Source organism: Centroberyx affinis, unplaced genomic scaffold, assembly GCF_046629955.1.
Source record: "Centroberyx affinis isolate AG114_WGS23_722 - 3 ecotype Tasmania unplaced genomic scaffold, CSIRO-AGI_Caff_v1 ptg000429l_1, whole genome shotgun sequence".
Lineage (NCBI taxonomy): Eukaryota > Metazoa > Chordata > Actinopteri > Beryciformes > Berycidae > Centroberyx > Centroberyx affinis.
Genome location: NW_027279093.1, coordinates 50,093 through 67,691, shown reverse-complemented (window position 1 = coordinate 67,691; position 17,599 = coordinate 50,093). Strand labels below are relative to the sequence as shown.

The 17,599-nt window shown below is 40.3% G+C and overlaps 4 protein-coding genes across 8 annotated transcripts; 2 read left to right on the top strand and 2 right to left on the bottom strand.

The window, feature by feature from the left end:
- Positions 1 to 2,026: 2,026 nt before the first annotated feature.
- Positions 2,027 to 3,162, top strand: dynlt5 (dynein light chain Tctex-type family member 5). Its single transcript, XM_071516773.1, has 4 exons — positions 2,027 to 2,139; positions 2,467 to 2,558; positions 2,695 to 2,819; positions 2,959 to 3,162. The coding sequence occupies exons 1-4, from the start codon at positions 2,027 to 2,029 to the stop codon at positions 3,160 to 3,162; spliced, it is 534 nt and encodes a 177-aa protein (XP_071372874.1).
- Positions 3,163 to 3,897: 735 nt separating this feature from the next.
- On the bottom strand, positions 3,898 to 5,175 carry LOC139642064 (relaxin-3-like). The gene is made up of 3 exons (XM_071516768.1): positions 5,145 to 5,175; positions 4,156 to 4,287; positions 3,898 to 4,037 (listed from the first exon to the last, which is right to left on the bottom strand). The coding sequence occupies exons 1-3, from the start codon at positions 5,173 to 5,175 to the stop codon at positions 3,898 to 3,900; spliced, it is 303 nt and encodes a 100-aa protein (XP_071372869.1).
- Positions 5,174 to 12,388, top strand: mier1b (mesoderm induction early response 1b, transcriptional regulator). 3 transcript variants are annotated; one of them, XM_071516751.1, is made up of 13 exons: positions 5,174 to 5,182; positions 5,996 to 6,020; positions 6,244 to 6,392; positions 6,517 to 6,702; positions 6,801 to 6,927; positions 7,082 to 7,149; positions 7,564 to 7,636; positions 7,798 to 7,949; positions 8,058 to 8,139; positions 8,309 to 8,403; positions 8,850 to 8,896; positions 9,855 to 9,982; positions 10,405 to 12,388. In XM_071516751.1, the coding sequence occupies exons 1-13, from the start codon at positions 5,174 to 5,176 to the stop codon at positions 10,716 to 10,718; spliced, it is 1,455 nt and encodes a 484-aa protein (XP_071372852.1). In that variant the 3' UTR covers positions 10,719 to 12,388. The 3 variants fall into 3 exon arrangements, with proteins under 3 accessions (XP_071372852.1, XP_071372851.1, XP_071372853.1); XM_071516750.1 differs by having other exon boundaries at positions 8,769 to 8,896; XM_071516752.1 differs by lacking the exon at positions 5,174 to 5,182 and having other exon boundaries at positions 5,993 to 6,020; positions 8,769 to 8,896; positions 9,855 to 9,997.
- A 581-nt stretch (positions 12,389 to 12,969) lies between these two features.
- LOC139642053 (nucleotide sugar transporter SLC35D2-like) lies at positions 12,970 to 16,944 on the bottom strand. Of its 3 annotated transcripts, none has more exons than XR_011695001.1 (14): positions 16,747 to 16,944; positions 16,328 to 16,361; positions 16,145 to 16,231; positions 15,981 to 16,048; positions 15,801 to 15,872; positions 15,617 to 15,685; positions 15,369 to 15,471; positions 15,174 to 15,266; positions 15,011 to 15,078; positions 14,836 to 14,914; positions 14,656 to 14,738; positions 14,526 to 14,578; positions 14,296 to 14,383; positions 12,970 to 13,655 (listed from the first exon to the last, which is right to left on the bottom strand). XR_011695001.1 is itself a non-coding variant. In XM_071516754.1 (13 exons), exons 1-13 carry the CDS (start codon positions 16,932 to 16,934, stop codon positions 14,373 to 14,375), a joined length of 1,008 nt encoding a protein of 335 aa, XP_071372855.1. In that variant the 5' UTR covers positions 16,935 to 16,944; the 3' UTR covers positions 12,970 to 14,372. The 3 variants fall into 3 exon arrangements, 1 of the variants encoding a protein (XP_071372855.1); XR_011695002.1 differs by having other exon boundaries at positions 12,970 to 13,548; XM_071516754.1 differs by having other exon boundaries at positions 12,970 to 14,383.
- Between the last annotated feature and the right edge of the window lie 655 nt (positions 16,945 to 17,599).

The following is a 17,599-nucleotide window of genomic DNA, read 5'->3' as shown; positions in this document are numbered from 1 at the left end:
CACTCTTACCAATGCAATGCCAATTTATCTGTTTCCATACGTTCATGATACATGTGTTTTTGAAACCGACCCATGAGAGGAAACTTTTGCCTTCACTTACACTTCCACTCACTATTTTGCTGTTGTTGCACCTTCAGAAACTCATTGTCAATAGGTTCGGCATGCATTCATTAATATTGCAACTCCATAATATGTACAGTATGTAGCTGTTTGACATCCTCCTGTGTTTGACTTGCACACAAAACACACCTTACAGTCCAACGCATTCATAATACATTTTATGGCTTGACGTCATAAATAACATTTGATATGTGTTTGAACATCGCATTTTATAGAATGTTTTGATGTGTTGACTCACAATTTGGTCCTGGGTGTAATATTTTGTTTAGGCCTTACTGGATTTTGGAGAAAAAGAAAGAAAAATACTTAACAAGTTCACTTGGTTCTCTTCAGTTGAGTAGAAACAGTAGTTCAAAGTGTTTCTGTTGACAATGCTTATGTTTTTATTTGCCTTATGTGTGAGCATATGTCCGCCAATATTAGAGGCTTTCTGTAAGTTTATTTTTTCTATAACTTTTTGGCTGTATTCCTTTCACTGCATAACACACAGAATATGCAAACATTTCATGTAAATTTCCCATCCAAAGATTTTGAAAGTAAATATATAAAAAGTCAATATAATGTAATACCTGTTTTACTTGGTAATAAAGAAGGGGAAATATTGGACATAGCTCTCTCTCTTATTTGTTCAAAGATACAGCAAGCAGAACATAGTTTTATAGAAGTAGTTATAGTTGACAGTCCTCAGTTCTGATTGGATGAGTCACATTCAAAGCCGTAGGCTAATAACACAGAGCCGAAACAACGGGTTCTGGAAATAAATTTCCCAATCATTTTTCCTATAGGGAATTTGATTATTTGCCATGATGTTTTAATGGTGTAGACTAACCACGAATTATCACATTGTGAATCAACTATATAACTATGTCCCTGTAGAAGCCATCGGTCAATCTGATTTCAGCTTTGTTATTAAGAAATTGTGTTTTATTCCTGAGCTTGTGAAATGCTACACTAACTTTGCTTTTGCTTTGCTTAGCTTTAGTGAGTTCCCACCAATGGGAGAGGCTGCTGTTACCATAGAAACATTGCCCATTCCAAAATTGCATGGTTGGTAGCCAGACCAGTTTTACTGTCAGACATGATGTCTTTCTTGAGAAAAAAAAGTGTGGACATGGGAAAAAATCATTACCAATCAGCAATTACTATATATATACTATACATTATATATACCTTTTCGTGGCTTATTGCCTAAATGTGTATGTGTTATGTGAGAGGTTTGATATATTATTAATATTGTTGCAATCGTGCAAATTATGCAAAGCTATTTGAACCACTGCAATATCAGTCAAATCCGTACAGGCCATAACCAACGGTGATAATCGGGACGTTAGTGGAATCACTTGCGAGCCCTTGCGAGCGTGAATAGGAAACCCCTCCCCCTAGATTGACGGTTGCCAAGACAACTCAATGCTCTGCGGTGTTGTAACTGTTTCCTGTTGGGTTCAAGAGATCCTGAAATTGGTAAAAAATGTGTTTATTTTCCACTCACTGTTGATTCTGTATGCGACTTCTATAGAAAGCTAGCACCTATCTATCTATATTTCCCATAGGAAACCCCAGAGTCATTTGTTTAAAAACTGTCTCATCACTCAAATTCCTCTTGCGAGCTCATTGATTACCTGAAAAACTAGCGAAAGTTGGATTATTTTTTTTACCCTTTCTTACGTTTCTACCAGAACGTTACGTATTCGTCATTTTACTTCTCAAATGCATTTTGAGTACTTCTCCTCTGTGGCAATGTAGCTTATTTTAATTAGATAAGTTTACTATCAAGAATTTGCCTCAACAGGGAATTTGCGATGTGAGCTATCTCCAGGGGGACTGAACGTTACACGTTTTGTATTCACTGCTTGCTGTTTAAAGACAACAGGTTTTGTAAACACAAGCTAACAGGAGGGAAGCTACCATGTCTGATCTGGCTAAAGAGAAAACAACTCGTCTTATGAAGAAGAGAGGCAGTATGTCTTCCTTGGGAAGCCATGAAGTCAAAGCCAGGGAAACAGTTGGCAAGACCAAGGAGTGAGTAGACTATCAAAATAATATGGACTAATATCCATCTTTTACCATTTATGTTGTGTTTCAGAAATAATCTGTCAGTGGTGTAGGATTGACATTCAGAAAGCGGCCTATATGTTTAGCCTACAAATTTGATATTGATGATAGTCAGCTCTTCTTTCATTAATTTTTTGCTAAGATGAAAAGTAGGGAAATTATTGAAGTTAACGTTACTTATTTGGCAGCCAGGCAACCACAGCATGTAAATACCCCACTGAACCACACAAACACCCTGCATGGCCCTTTCCCTGGTAATCTCTTGGTTCTGATATGTTCCTCTTTGTCTTTCAGCTCCATAAGCACCGTTTCCTGCATAGATGAGCGAGGGCACCATGATGACAACGCTCGAACAGCTGTACAAATGGAGAACACCTACCAGCTGGGTGAGATAAAATGCACCTGCGTCTCTTGCATCTCCCTCTTTTTGCATCAAGGAATTAATACCAACCAAAGCAATTGCACAGAAAGTCCTGAGAAATGTCAGTTATTGGATTCCTTTTTGTTTGTGTTTTTGAACAGGACCTTACAAACGCTTTCCTGTTCTTGCTGTCAGAGACATATTGAAGGATGTACTTGCCAGTTACCTACAAGAGGAGAAATATGATGCAGAGCTGTGTCGGCAGATGACAAAGACAATATCTGAGGTAAAAAGACTGGGGCATTCAAAAGAAACTGCAACTTATCCAATATAAGCTGCTCCTGCAACACCCTATAGCGATACATATCAGATTCTGTACCTGGGGATTTCTGCTTTATCTATTCCGATTCTTTGGGTTCCCCCAGGTGATAAAAGCCCGTGTGAAGGACCTAATGGTTCCCCGATATAAGATCATCGTCCTGGTTACCATCGGCCAGCTCTGTGATCAGAACATGCGCATTAGCAGCCGCTGTCTTTGGGACGCGTCTAATGACACCTTCTCCTCACACACCTTCAAGAACAGCTCTCTCTTCGCTGTGGCAAATGTCTATGCTGTTTACTTTGAGTGAATCATAGACACTTATGATGATGACTGCCATGAACTGTAGACTCATTAACTGTGGGTTTTATCTTTATGACAGCATGACATGGTCTCCTGTTAATATTCATATCATGACGAATAGTCTTTGTCATGTTAAGAAAGTACACAGGACACCTAGTTATGCAGTGTTGGGAGCAGTTTATATGTTTGCAAAGAGTTTATATGCTTGTAAAGAGAGAGTCTGGAAGAGCTATAGTTTTCAAAAAATAGTGAGGATGTATGTTATGATGACCTGAAGCAAAGAGCAAACAGGTACCATATGTCAATATATATATATATATATATATATATCTAAACATTTTAAATAAAAGTTGTTGAATGGAATTTCATGAAAACATCCATCTAAAGCAGCTAAAGGTCACAATTTATGTTAAATTATTTTTGTTTCAACTAGCCCTTCGCAAACTAAGGTGTGTGCTTCACTGTAGATCTGTCTATTGCTGATTATTTTGATGACATGCGTTTTTCACAGTTGTGAACAGGTTCTTAATGCTACAGTTTGCATATTAAATTATATGTTTTGCCATATATAAAGTGATAAAACAAAAAATACATGGTGCTGTTTTGTTTTATTTTTGCTAGAATAGAGAATGATATCACATTACCATAATCATAATCTGAATGATTTACTGAAGATTTTATTCCACACTAATGAATCAATGGATGTGACGGACTGTTGATGAGCTCCTTGCAGTGTTCCCCTCTAGCACATGATGGAGAGGTCACTCTTCCGACAGCCTAGTTGACAGCACATCGTAGTCACAGCCTCGGTTAGGTCTCTCCGATGACGCTCCGTCACTGGCACCACATCCCTAGTCCTCAGCAGGTCTTGCTCCCAGCTGCCTGGCAAGAGATACCAAATCTATTCCTTGCACTGACATTTTGTCAAACGGTGTCAGATCTGGATTTGTGATATCAACAACAGAGTAACAAAGATAAATTCAAGCATCTGTATACTGACTGTGTGGTAGTGTCTCCTCCTCTCCCATCAGTCTTCTCCACCTGGATCCCCCACAGGTGTACACCACAGCCCGCAGAAACGCCCGTCCACACAGCCTCAGAGTGTGTGTGTTATCCTGTGTCCGGACCTCAGCTACACACAACACACACACCAGCATCACAAGCAGGAGTAGGGATCTCATGGAGGATTATTAGCTAAAGATGCTGAGATACTTAGCCGAGATACTCACTTCACACACACACACAAATGTCCTTCTTTGTTGACAGTCTAAGAAGACAGCTGTCCTGGTCTACCCTTTTATATAGAGTCGCTAGTGATGTCAGACCCTTTCTCTGGGTCTTTCTCAGGTGAATCCTATGTTTTGTCAACCGTGACAGTGACGCGAGTCCTCTTTGGTAATCATCATTTGGTTTTTAACAGCAGATGACTATCCGGCCATTTGGGAAATGTGTGGGAATCTAGGCCATCGACAAAATCAGTGATTAACTCCATCTTCTTAAATGTTAAAGAGAAGAATTGCTGTTTTACGTCAGTGAACTGCAGGGGCTTTATTGCCACTGATTTAGCAAAGTGTTTCCTAATGGACCGCTTGAGATATCCTTCATAAAACGGATTGAGGCAATGGCTCTCTACATAGCAACATAGTGGAGTTTGTGGCCACTATCTTGCAAGTAAATCAGCAATTCCAAGAAGAGACAATGGCATTTATGTATGTTATCAAACTGAACTGACTCATAAAATAGAGTGAACTTCTCAAAACAATCACTAGTTGAATAGGACACAAACATAATAGAAATTCAGAGTGAAAAATAATACAATGTGTATTAATTAAATTATTAAATCATTATCCCGACTAAAAACTATATGTAAGATTTAATTTTGTATGACATGAATACATCAAGATCTATTTCCATGAGGCTGCCGAGGAGGTTTTATATTATGCTGCAGGACTGGTGGGCGGGGCTCTGCATCCGGGATCTGTCGCTGACCCCCAGCGTGACCCTCCAGGATTGCAAACATGGCGGAGGTAGGAAAGTGTAATAAATATTCGGGAAAAATAAAATTGTTTTACAAGATAGTTGATTCAATCGAATGTATACGTTGTCCGTTAATCATAGAATTAATACACGAAATCGAGGATCAAATGATTGCGTTTCTAGATATTAGATACTTGTCATTTCTTGACACAATCATGTTTTGTAAACTTCGGATTTAGCTAACATTAGCTGCGCTAGCCGAGACGCCAGTTAGCTGGGGCGCTAGCGTTATGTCACTCGGCTTTTTAATTTATATATTACTTATCCATTGTAATAAACTTATCGGTCACGTAGCGGTAGTTTCAGGCCTTACATTTGTGGTGTATTGTTTTTTGCCCATTATTTGTAGCCTGTTATTAGTAAGCTTAACTTGAACGCGTTAGCTTAAGTATATCCAGGAGAATTAGCTTGCAACTTGTAATACAACTAAGCAAGTTAGCTAACTTAGTAAGCGCTCGCCTGCTCTAACTGTGAGTGAATGCAAGCGGTAAACACTAAACTTGTTGGTTATATTATCGTGCTTTGTTACCAATACTGTGATGCTACTTAGCTTTGTCTGTATGAAGTTATGTGACAGTGGTCTTTGTTCGTTTCCTGTAAAATTGAATCAGCCAGCTTTGAGGCCACAAGTTCAGGCGCGCTTTTTGTGCACTCCCACTCTGTCCAGTGCGGGGGTTATCCTCGAGTGACCCTAAAATGTCATTTTATATATTGAGGTGAAACGTATTTCTAATTGTACATCTAAGATGATATTTGTACCTGAAGCTGTTCATTAATTTATTTTTCTCGTTTGCGTTTTCCAGCCCTCCTTCGGGAGTTCGAGCCCAGGTACATCATTTTAAAGCTTTTCTGTTGCTGGTCAAATACATGACGTGTGTTTAAAGTAATTGTCCAAATTGTGATGCCTAATAATTATTCAACTTGATGCTTAATTTGATGTGTCTATAATTTCCTTATGGAAATGTTGTATCTTGTTATGTTTCCTGTTGTATGGGCTGGTAAAATTGTCTAAATCTTAAACTATTTTTTAATATATGGGTTATTTTCCTAGGAGGTTCAGCAGGTTCCGATGACCATGATTTCGACCCCTCAGCAGACATGCTTGTCCACGACTTCGATGATGAACGCACCCTGGAGGAAGAGGAAATGTTGGAAGCAGCGGATGAGACCAATGTCAACGAGATTGAAGATCTTGCGCGGGTGAGTTCCAGCACGGTTTTGTTTTTGTTGCCTCTATCCAGTGTGTGATACGTTTGATATGGGTTCTCCCCCAGGCTGTGTTTTACAGTACAGCAAGCAGCATCACTTTTTTTTTTATCAATAGGAGGGAGAGATGCCCATTCATGAGTTGCTGAGTCTATATGGCTATGGAGGTGGTTCACCTGCAGATGAGGATGAAGAGGAGGAGGAAGAACCTGAGGAGGAAGAGGAGGATGAGGAAGAGGAGGAAGAAGAGGACTTGGACAATGATGAAAGCAGCAGAAGCACCGGCGAGCTGAAAAGGAATGAGGTGTGTTTCATGAAGCTCCTGAAAATGATAAAGCTTCCAAAAACGTCGGTGGCTTTTCTGACTCGTATGAATACGTATGTGTGCGTGTGTGTTTCCAGGCTGAGGGAGTGAAGATCTCATCAGGACAGGATGAGGCCCAGGCAACCTGTGAGGTCCGCACACGCTCAGTCAGGTCCCTCGGCACGGCAGAACTTATTCGCCCACAGAAACTCAAATACTTTGAAAGTATGAGCCAGCTTCTCTCAGTGTTTTTCTCTATTTCCCTCTTGTCTCTACTTGTAGGAACTGTGTGGTGATTGCATGCGTTTCAAAACAACGTAAATTCTCCGGAATATCGGGGAGGTCAAGAAGGTTAAATGAATATAACATTGTGTTTCAGACAACAACGATGCAGAAGAGGAGTCAGATGAGGATGAGGACTATGTTCCATCTGAGGACTGGAAAAAGGTATGATGGATTTATCTGAATGTATCTGAATGTAATGTCAGATTACGACTGGATTTATACACTATATACTGTGCTGCCAAAGCCATTTCTCAGAAGAACATGGCTCACCTTGCATACTAATTTTCTTGTGTGTTACAATGTGCGCAGTGTCAGTTTACATGTTTATCAATCACTGGAAAAATTTATGTCGTTCAGGAATACAAAGAATACATAGAATATCCACAATGTATACATACATAAAGAAAAATCCCAAATTGCGAAGAATATTTATTGTGAAGAAGTGAACAAATTTTCTTGTTGATGTGTAAAGACATCTCAGTTGAAAGGGTGAGTTTAGGTGTGCAAGCAGATTTCACATTTTGAAGTAGTCTTCAATAGTAATTGTGTTATCTAAACTGTGTTCAACCTCAACAGGAGATCATGGTGGGCTCCATGTATCAGGCAGAAACCCCTGTGGGCCTATGTAAATATAAAGACAATGAAAAAGGTAAGTTGGCTGTGTGTGGTCTCACAATATTAATGTACATCTGCATGGCTAGGCTATAACGAAGACCCACCAGTGCTTCCTATCTGGGCCCCAAATCCATGAAAGTTGTTATGGTGTAAAAAGGTTGACTCTCATTCCTTGTTCTTTTTTAATCCTTACAGTGTATGAAAACGATGACCAGCTGTTGTGGAACCCCGAGTGTCTTCCTGAAGGCAAAGTGGTGGAGTTCTTGACAGAGGCATCGAGGCGAACCGGAGAGGAGAAGGGAGTGGACGCAATCCCAGAGGGATCCCACATCAAAGACAATGAACAGGTGAGAGGATCACAGCTCTTATAGCAATAGTTTGTATTGAAACAAATGAAGCATCAAGATGCTTTATTGTATTTGTGCATAGTTAACCGATCATCTGTATCTCTGCAGGCATTGTATGAACTGGTGAAATGTGACTTTGACACAGACGAAGCTTTAAGAAGACTGAGGTTTAATGTAAAAGCAGCTAGAGGTAAGCAGACTGTCGAGCCAAAATGTTCGACACATTTTCTTTTCCTCTACTGATTTCACAGGCAACATGTCTGAGGTAGCCCAATGTTCTGTACATTGGTCATCTGAGTTTTAGTTTTAGAAGGATTTAAATGCAGCTGCAGCATTAACACCTTTCTTCTCTGCAACAGAAGAGCTATCTGTCTGGACTGAAGAGGAATGTAGAAATTTTGAGCAAGGACTAAAAGCTTATGGGAAAGACTTTCATTTAATACAGGCCAACAAGGTAAGAGAAATGTCAAAAACCTACATCAATTACCTGATTTCAATAAATATGGCATGTGACCATAATTTGATAACATTGAATATTTTTAATTCTGACATTAATTTGATATCTTTGTTGATGTGTTTTGTTGTTATGTGGTGTGATGGGTGCTCAGGGTTGGAATCGGCTCCATTTCAACCTTGTGGCATTTTGAGACAAATCAAATTTCAAAGTTTGAGAATGGAGGAGTCTCTGTGAAGCTTCAGACTTTTGTCATATTCCCAAACCGTAATTTGATTTGTCTCTGAGTTGAAATTGAACTGAGTCCATCCCTACAGACAATGGTAATAATGGCTATTTCGTGTCTGCTGAATTAAATTTTTCAGGTGAGAACTAGGTCTGTAGGAGAATGTGTGGCCTTTTATTACATGTGGAAGAAGTCTGAGCGTTATGATTTCTTTGCACAGCAAACCAGACTTGGGAAAAGGAAATACAATCTTCATCCCGGTGTCACGTAAGTTATTTGTGATATAGAAGGTTTTATTTTCTGAAGTTGCTAATGTAAGTTTTTCTTAGACAATTTGCAGAATGCATTGCTAATATTAATATGCTGAATTATTAATTTGAGGAACCAAGTGAAATAGTTTCATTTTGCCATGTTTTTGTTAATATGTTTCAGTTATGGTTTATAGCTATATTATTGTCAATGCAATGCTCACTGGTGTTATGAGGTGATAGAAATTGACACAAAAACTGTGCTCCCGTTCAGTTTTGGTTACAGGGTGTATATGCTGTACCTAATGTGTTGCAAGGCTGTCATGTTTTATGTTCAATATTGTTTCAAGTATCCCAGCAGGTCAGTTGTTCAGCTCAGTGATATCTGACTTACAAAGACGCAGCAGGTTGTTCCACAAAATTAGGCAACAGATTTCAGATTTTATTGGCATTAGCGGGAAATTGCAACTCAATGATGTATTCATGAAACTGTGGATTGGTACACTACAGTTTCATGTGGCCATGCCTCACATGGCAGTAGGCCCTGCTCTTCATGCATCCCATTAAACAGATTACCCCAATTAGAGAGTGTAGTTTGGCACATTATTTTATTCAATGGCTAGTTTCAGCCGAGCTATTGATTAGTCAAAGACGCATTCCAACTGTGCTGATAATTCCCATAAAGCAAATCAAAAATGGAATTGGTTGCCATGCTTGTGATAACCAAGTAGCTAGTTGTCAATCTTTCTCGTTTTCTTGTTTTTTTATTCTTATGCATTATACTACCTTGAATTAAACTTTTCGGACAATACAATACAATACAATACATCTTAGCTGATGTGATTTTCTAGTGTTATCGGTAGGACCTAGCTGCAGTCAAGTTTGGGAAAAAGTGACAGCCCCAGCCCCACCTATGTTAAACCAGCGCAAGAGTTTAGGTTGTGTGTAACGGGCTGTGTGCTGCTGTGTGTCATCAGAGACTACATGGACAGGTTGCTGGATGAGACGGAGAGCGCTACATCCAGCAGGGCAGCGTCGCCCCCTCCAACCACCTCCAACAGCAGCGCCAGCCACTCAGAGAAGGAGGACAGCAGCAGTCAGAATGGTGAGCAGATATACTGTGTACATATATAAGAAATGAGTGCACACACACAGGTCTTGAAAGTCTTAAAAATGTCTAATTATAGTACATAAACTCAAGGCCTTAAATATATTTAAATGTATTCAAGTTGGATTGAAACCATTAATGTTGATGTAGGAGTACAACATTCATTTAAATGTAATTGTAGGAGTCTTAAAAATATTATGGTTTCTTGGTGCAGTTTTTCTAGTGAGAAGTCCTGCAGACCTGTATTCTGACATCTACAATTGTTTTCATTTTCAGTTGCAAAATCAATCTTGTATTTCATTCTGGCATCAAAACGCCTTCAAATTCTTGATTCTTAAATTTATCTTGAAACTTACAGACACCTTGCACACCATCATAGACTCTCTAGCCACTCAGTTTTCTCCATCTTTCTTTGGCAGGTATTGCAAGCCACATTTCAAGCTCAGTAGAAGGCCCTCAGTTGCCAGTAGCAAATCAAGTCAAACCTGAATCAGTCCAATCCAACGGTCCCTGCCATCCTCTGTTGGATGCTCCTCCTCCCGCCTCAGACAACGACTCCAACGGCTGCACTCAGCCCAGTGCCCCCAGCCACGACCGAAACGGTTCTCTGGAACCTCACCTAGACCACAGAGATGCCCCAGTGGCGTACGACAGGCCGGCCAAGAGGTGCAGGACCGAGGCCGAGCCGCTGGGCCAAAGTGAGGTGGAACCCTCCAGAACGCAGGAGAACTGAAGAGAAGAAGAAGACCATAGATGCTGATCTGGGCTCTTTTTTTTTTTTTTTTGCTACTTAGGGTTTGGGACAAAGGGGACGGGGTAGCCAAACCCCACTCAGCCCTCAAGCGCAGCAGCTACTCAGAGCAATGACTCAATGACTCACTCTAAGATAAGGTCAAAGGTCACTGAAAAGCATACCTTGAAGAAAACAACCAACCAAACCCCAGCTGGTCCTCCAGCGTCGGAGGGAAGGGCAGCGGCTTGATTGTAAAGGAGCACATGTTGGCCCCCCCACCCGCCTACTGACTGCCCCCAGTCCAGCAAAGCTCATCCCAAAGTACCACAGCTCCACCTGAGTCCTCATCCCCACTAAGACCATCATGTCATTCTACAAAACATGCTCTTCTACCCATCATCTTTATTCCCTTTTTGGAGACTGATCTTAAAATTTTGCCAAGAAAATGTTTTCTTTTTCTTTTTCTATTTGTATTCAAAGAAAATAAATCACCTGCGATATTTTTTTACACAAGAGATATTTATATTTTTTAAGAGAAAAAAAAGTACTATGATGGGTATTTGCTGTCCAAGCCATTTGAACATTTGAGGAAATAGGCAAGTCGTTGTTTAAAGGGTTATATACTTAAGTTGTCAAAAAGAGGCAAGGTAGGCAAACAAGTTAGATAGGCTGGTGCTGTTGCTAGCTCACTTTAGTTGCACTTTCATTGTAAGTTTCTCTTTATTGATAAGGAGTGGTGACGCAACCCAGCAGCATTACATTTCAGCTCCCCATTTTGGCCTCTACCATGGCTTTATGTTTGATTCTAAAAAATAAACCGATGGGTGAGCCCCCCCCCCAGGTTTGTTTGTGTAAAGCAGCTGACATCAGTGATGTCCTGTATTATAACTCATCAGTTAGAAGATCGCTGTATTTTTGGATTTTCATAGTCAGCGCTTTGCTCGTCTCCTTGTTTTTACTAGACAGAATGTCCGTGATTTTTAATGTAAAGTTTGTATAGATTTCTTATCTTGTGCAGTTGGTACACATTTTTGATAACTGTCTTTCATCTGTCTGTATTTTATGGTCTTCCTTGTATGCTTTCTGTTGAACAACCTCTTGCTTTTGTTGCTCTAAGATGGGATGTAATAAACAGTAGCCATTCCTTTTTCCTCTCCCACTGGCAGCATTTCCCATTCCTGTTTGACCTTGCTCATTCTGAAATGTTTGTTGCAAAAAAAACCTCATAACTCTTGTGTATAAAATGCCCCCGACATAGTGTAATGTGCTGCTTGCCTTTGGTTAGAAAACTGTTTCAAAAGTGCTTAAGTTCATGCAATGTTTGCTTTCTGGCCTCAGTACGTCGCTTCAGGGCAAAGGATTCCCAGCGGTTCACATAGACCACTTTGACGTTGAGGCGTGGTTTGGAAGAGCTGTATTTTTTTGGTACAGTAGCTGTTCTGTTTAATGCTTCAATGTTTTACTTTGTACTCCAGCTTTGAACTTACATTCACAAATTGTTAAGGTAAACAGTTTGTCTTTAATGCCTCAAATAATGTTGATTGTTGATTCATGTAGTCTTTTTCTTTCCCTTTTTTTTTGGATAAATGCTGTGTTGTAAGTTTTTCTCCATAAATGACAACATGAATAAAAATGAAGTGTATACCAAGACTGGCTGTGAATGGGATAGTGTTGGCTATATTTAATAAATGTATTAAGAATTACTCTGAATTGTTTTATTTTGATATTCCAAACAGTGTGCAGACTTGTATTGCAGCAACAAGCAACTCTTTAGAACTTGATTTTTTATTAGTTTCTCAAATGAATATTTACAATCATTAAGAAATAACGCAGTAAACTTATAAGGCACTTTGTCTTAATGATATATGTGTGTATATATATGTGTGTGTATATATATATATATAATATATATATGTGTATATATATAAACATCGCACAAAAAGTTCTGAACTTTGTGTTTGGTAGATTATTTCTCTGTTGTAACAATGCTTCTTGGCAATACATTTTATACTGTTGGAAAGCCTGTTTATTTCCCTTTTAAATGGTGCCTCATTTGTAAGGAACATGCATTTGTGGGATGAGCAGCACAGCTGAGTATGTGGGTTGCGCTCATGTAAAATTTGCCAAATCTTCTCTGCCAATGCCAAACAGCTTATTCTGCTGTTGCTATTGACTCTTGTTTGGTGTTGTTTGGTGGATTGGATGATTGAAGTCTATCAGTAACAAGGAAGAAACAAGACATATTGGCAATTTTACAATTTATTCATTTAACAAACAGTCAGGAGCCTCAGTAGCGTGTGGAAGAACCATACACAGCCACAACAGCCTGGCACCTCCTCCTCATGCTGGTCACCAGCCTGGTCACACACTGCTGTGGGATGGCATTCCACTCCTCAACCAGGATTTGTCGCAAGTCAGCCGACGTGGTTGTGTCGGTCACTCTAGCACGAACAGCACACCCAAGCTGATCCCATAAGTGTTCAATTGGGTTGAGGTCAGGACTGTTGGCAGGCCATTCCATTCTCTCTACTCCCAAATTCTGGAGGTAGTCTCTGATAAACCCCGCTCTGTGGGAGCGGGCGTTGTCATCTTGGAGGATGGAGTTCGGTCCCAGACTGTGGAGATATGGGATCGCCACTGGTTGCAGAATCTCATCTCGATATCTCTCTGCATTGAGATCGCCTCCAATGATGACAAGCCTCTTTTTTCCAGTGATGGAGATGCCGCCCCACACCATCACACTGCCTCCACCAAAAGGTGTTACTCTATCGGTGCAGCGATCAGCATAGCGTTCTCCCCGTCTTCTCCACACTTTGACCCTACGATCCAACTTCCGTAGGCAGAATCTGGACTCATCGCTGAACATAACGTTCCTCCACATGTTCAGGTTCCAGTGCAGGTGCCAATCAGGTACCTGATTGTCAGCACCTGGGGAAGCTCAAAACAAGAGTCAATAGCAACAGCAGAATAAGCTGTTTGTCATTGGCAGAGAAGATTTGGCAAATTTTTCATGAGCGCAACCCACATACTCAGCTGTGCTGCTCATCCCACAAATGCATGTTCCTTACAAATGGGGCACCATTTAAATGGCTTTCCAACGGTATAAAATGTATTGCCAAGAAGCATTGTTACAACAGAGAAATAATCTACCAAACACAAAGTTCCGAACTTTTTGTTCGATGTTTATATATATATATATATATATATATAAAAAAGAGAAAACCTTAAATGATTGCAACATTTTTTTTTTTTAAGATTTATTTTAGGCTTTTTATGCTTTATTTGACAGAGATAGTGTGAGAGAGAGACAGGAAGGTATGTGAGATAGAGAGGGGAGGACATGCAGCAAATGACCGCGGGCCGGATTCGAACCACGGTCGCAGCGGGAAGGACTGAGCCTTATGGTGCACGCTCTACTCGGTCAGTCACTGGGGCGCCCCAAATGATTGCAACATTAATAATTATCTGCTGACAAAATGTTTCACAATGAAGTACCTAATAAATGTATTAGATATTTAAAATTCATAGGATTGTAAATCACCATACACTGTAAGTATTCTCACACACACACACGTACTGGAACGTATTCCGTATGTAGTGGTTCAGTAGTTTCCCCTCCAGGAATAACAAGATGTCTGGGTGTGACTCTGTGGTTTATGCCTTTTCTGTCAAAATTAGATGCAAATATTTCAGAAACCTGTTACAAGCACACTTGATTTCATGCACATTACTCCATACTAAATCAAAAACAAAACCTGATGGCACACATTTATAATGAAGGTTACTAGACATTTTCACTTTTCTTACTTGATTGTTCCTGTGTGAAGGTGATGTAGGAGTACACCAGGCTTCCAGCAATGCTGCGGGAAAGAAAATTGAAAATATTAGATGAGCTCCTCAACAAACTACTACAGCACAGTTTGAAGGGGTTTCTTACCTTATGTTTAGACCGATAAAGTTGGTCCAGGTGAATATGTAGTCTCCACCAAACACCATTCCAAGGTATGTGATGAGAATATTCTGCGGGAATCACATAAGGAATTGCTGCAGACGCCAGTATTCCTCTTCATGAAATTTAACAACCAATAGTGGATTGAACCAGCTTGACATGACTTACTTTAATACAGCCCACAATGGAGGTGGTGAGTGCAGAGTTGTACTGGGTGCACAGCACTATGGAGTACATTAAAATGAAGCTGTCAAAGAGATTGGAGCGCTGTTAGACAGGAACCACACTATGGGATGTTATGTATTAGTGAAGTAATGATGCAAAAACAGGTAGAGGAGCTTACCCCATGACACAGGAAAGCGCAAACTGGACAGCAAACAGCATGTCGGACCATCCATCAAACTCCAACGCCTGTGCACAACACACACACACACACACACACACTAGTACAGCAACGCTCTAGTTGTCAGACACTGAAATGAACTAGGATACTCTAAACACCTTACCATGTTCAAGTCCCCTGCATAGTATGCGTATGCCACAGTAGGGAAAATCATGATCAAAGCGTTGTAGTAGAGAAGCCCATATTTCCCCAGCTCCTGTGAGAACAGCAGCACACAAACTTGCAGAAAATATATAACAACAGCGTAACAGAGTGAAACAGCTTAACAGCGAAGAAGAGTGAATAGCAGCTACCTCACCTTGGAATCAAGTTTCTGCTTCACATACGCCCCGTTGGCCGCAGTCAGAACATTGTTCAGCATGATGAACACATAGCCTTGTAGGTCAAAGGCTAAATCAGCACTACAAACAGAGAAAGTCAAAGCCTGAAGTATAGCCTGGGTGGATCGATCTGTTTACCTCAAATATGCATGAAAATGCAGTAGTCTCCACTGACTGGATAATGTAAATGTTTATTATAGCAAGTGGAGCTAGGTGGGCATCTCACCTCGCAGCGATAAAAGCACCAAAGATCATGGCAAACACTGTGATCTTCACAGACCTGGAGAAGGTTTTTCTGTCCGGAAAAGCAACAGGTTATTGTAATTGTGCTGAGGACAATGTAGTCAAAATAATGTGCAGGTTTAAGGGAATTCTGGTTATGCGGCACAAGGAAATGAAGCTAAACTTACTTCAGCAAGAGTCCCTCAAACACCATGGTGAGAAAAATAGAGAACCTCCTTAAAACGGTAAACATGGGCAGACTAGGACAGGAGAAAAACAAGCTGTCATGTTCTGCTGCCTCATATCAGTGACATGAAGTTACAATATATAATACAAGATGAGGTAATGACTGGACAACTAGTTCTTACTTGAGGCGTTGTGTCCCAAACAGTCCTGATATCTGATTCCCAACATACAGGAGAGGTAGAGGAAACATCTGGAAAGACAGCAAACAAAAATATATAGTTTTGATTTTTATATATATTTGTTACTGATTTGATATTTATATTTGACCAACAAACTTAAACCTCACCTTGTTCGGTATACTCAAATCCATATCTGGAAATGTGATAACACCTAGCGCCTTTGCAACCCTCAGGACTACAATTGTAGCCAGCATCTGCAACATGATTTTAGCAGGGAAACGTGTCAGGGTCTCTTGTTTAAGTGCATAGGGAACATTGGTAACTAAAACTGAATGCTTAGAGAAACTTACTTGGCCAATTCCAACACATGTTGATGAAGGAAATCTGCAATGCATGTAGACAATGGTATGAGTGGAAGTAAATGGTCAGCAGAACTACAAGAAACCTCAACTGTCCTTTCACTAATACACAATTAATGGCCTCTAATAATGTGCTTCATCTTTTGAATACATCCATAGACCACCACTAAGTCAGTACATGAATAAATTCTCATTTGGATTCTTCCACTTCATTTGCATAAGTTACCGTGTGTGTCATCTCAAAGTCTCTATAATGCTGTCTCTGGTCATCCTTGAGCAAGATACGCCTCCCTGCCCCTCCACAGTCAGTATATACCCATCATTAGCATAACTGTCGGTCTCTCCCAGCCCTTCACTTCCACTATTATCTGCTATCAAGGTGGTTCAACGTCCAACCGACGCTCCCTTACCTGTAGCTGGTGAGAACGCTTTTGTTGACAACAACGATCAGAAAAGAACTGAGTCCGTAAAATCCAGCAGCCAAAAGCTTCAGTAATACCACCGAACTGTCACCGGTTGCCTCTCTTTTGGCATCGTCTTCGGTTGATACTCTTTTATTTGAGAAGTTTCTGTCACGACGCTTGTAGACTTCTACCATGACTTACGTAATAGCGGTACACACACACAGCTGGGCGGGGCAACTGAACAAAAATGCTGAAGTTTGTCCACATAGTTCATATCGCGAGACCAGAACAGTGCAGAGTGGGGAATCCTCTTGCACGTGCGTTTATTTGGCTTTACAGGGTGAACACGGAAGTAAGTACAAGTGAGACCTCTCGCTTTAATTGGAAACTCTCTGTAAGGTTTCACTCCAAGCTTTAGTAAAAACCTGGTGAAAACCTTACGGTCTGAAAACCGCTCAGTGTCTCCACCGTGTGGACTACACTGAAATGTACATTTGCTGGAAATACATATTCCTTTGCCATTTACAGAATCTAGAAATATAACCATATCGCGCGCTGTCAGTTTAAAGTTACGGTGTCTGTTTTTAAATGCCTGTTAGAACAAATGTAAGACCATAAAATTAGATAGCTACCACTTGCTACCACCAGCTACCATCCTGACACCTGCTCTAAATGGTACTTGACAAATATGTAAATCATGTCGCGGATTAGTATTTAAGTCATGACTCATCTTAAGACCTTTGCTGTTTGTTTTTTTAATAGTTCTGTTATTGAGGGCAGCTTCACCTATGTTTCTGAAATGTTGACATTTTCAGGTGTTTTGGACTGAAATATCAGGTAGCACTGAGAAAACACAATT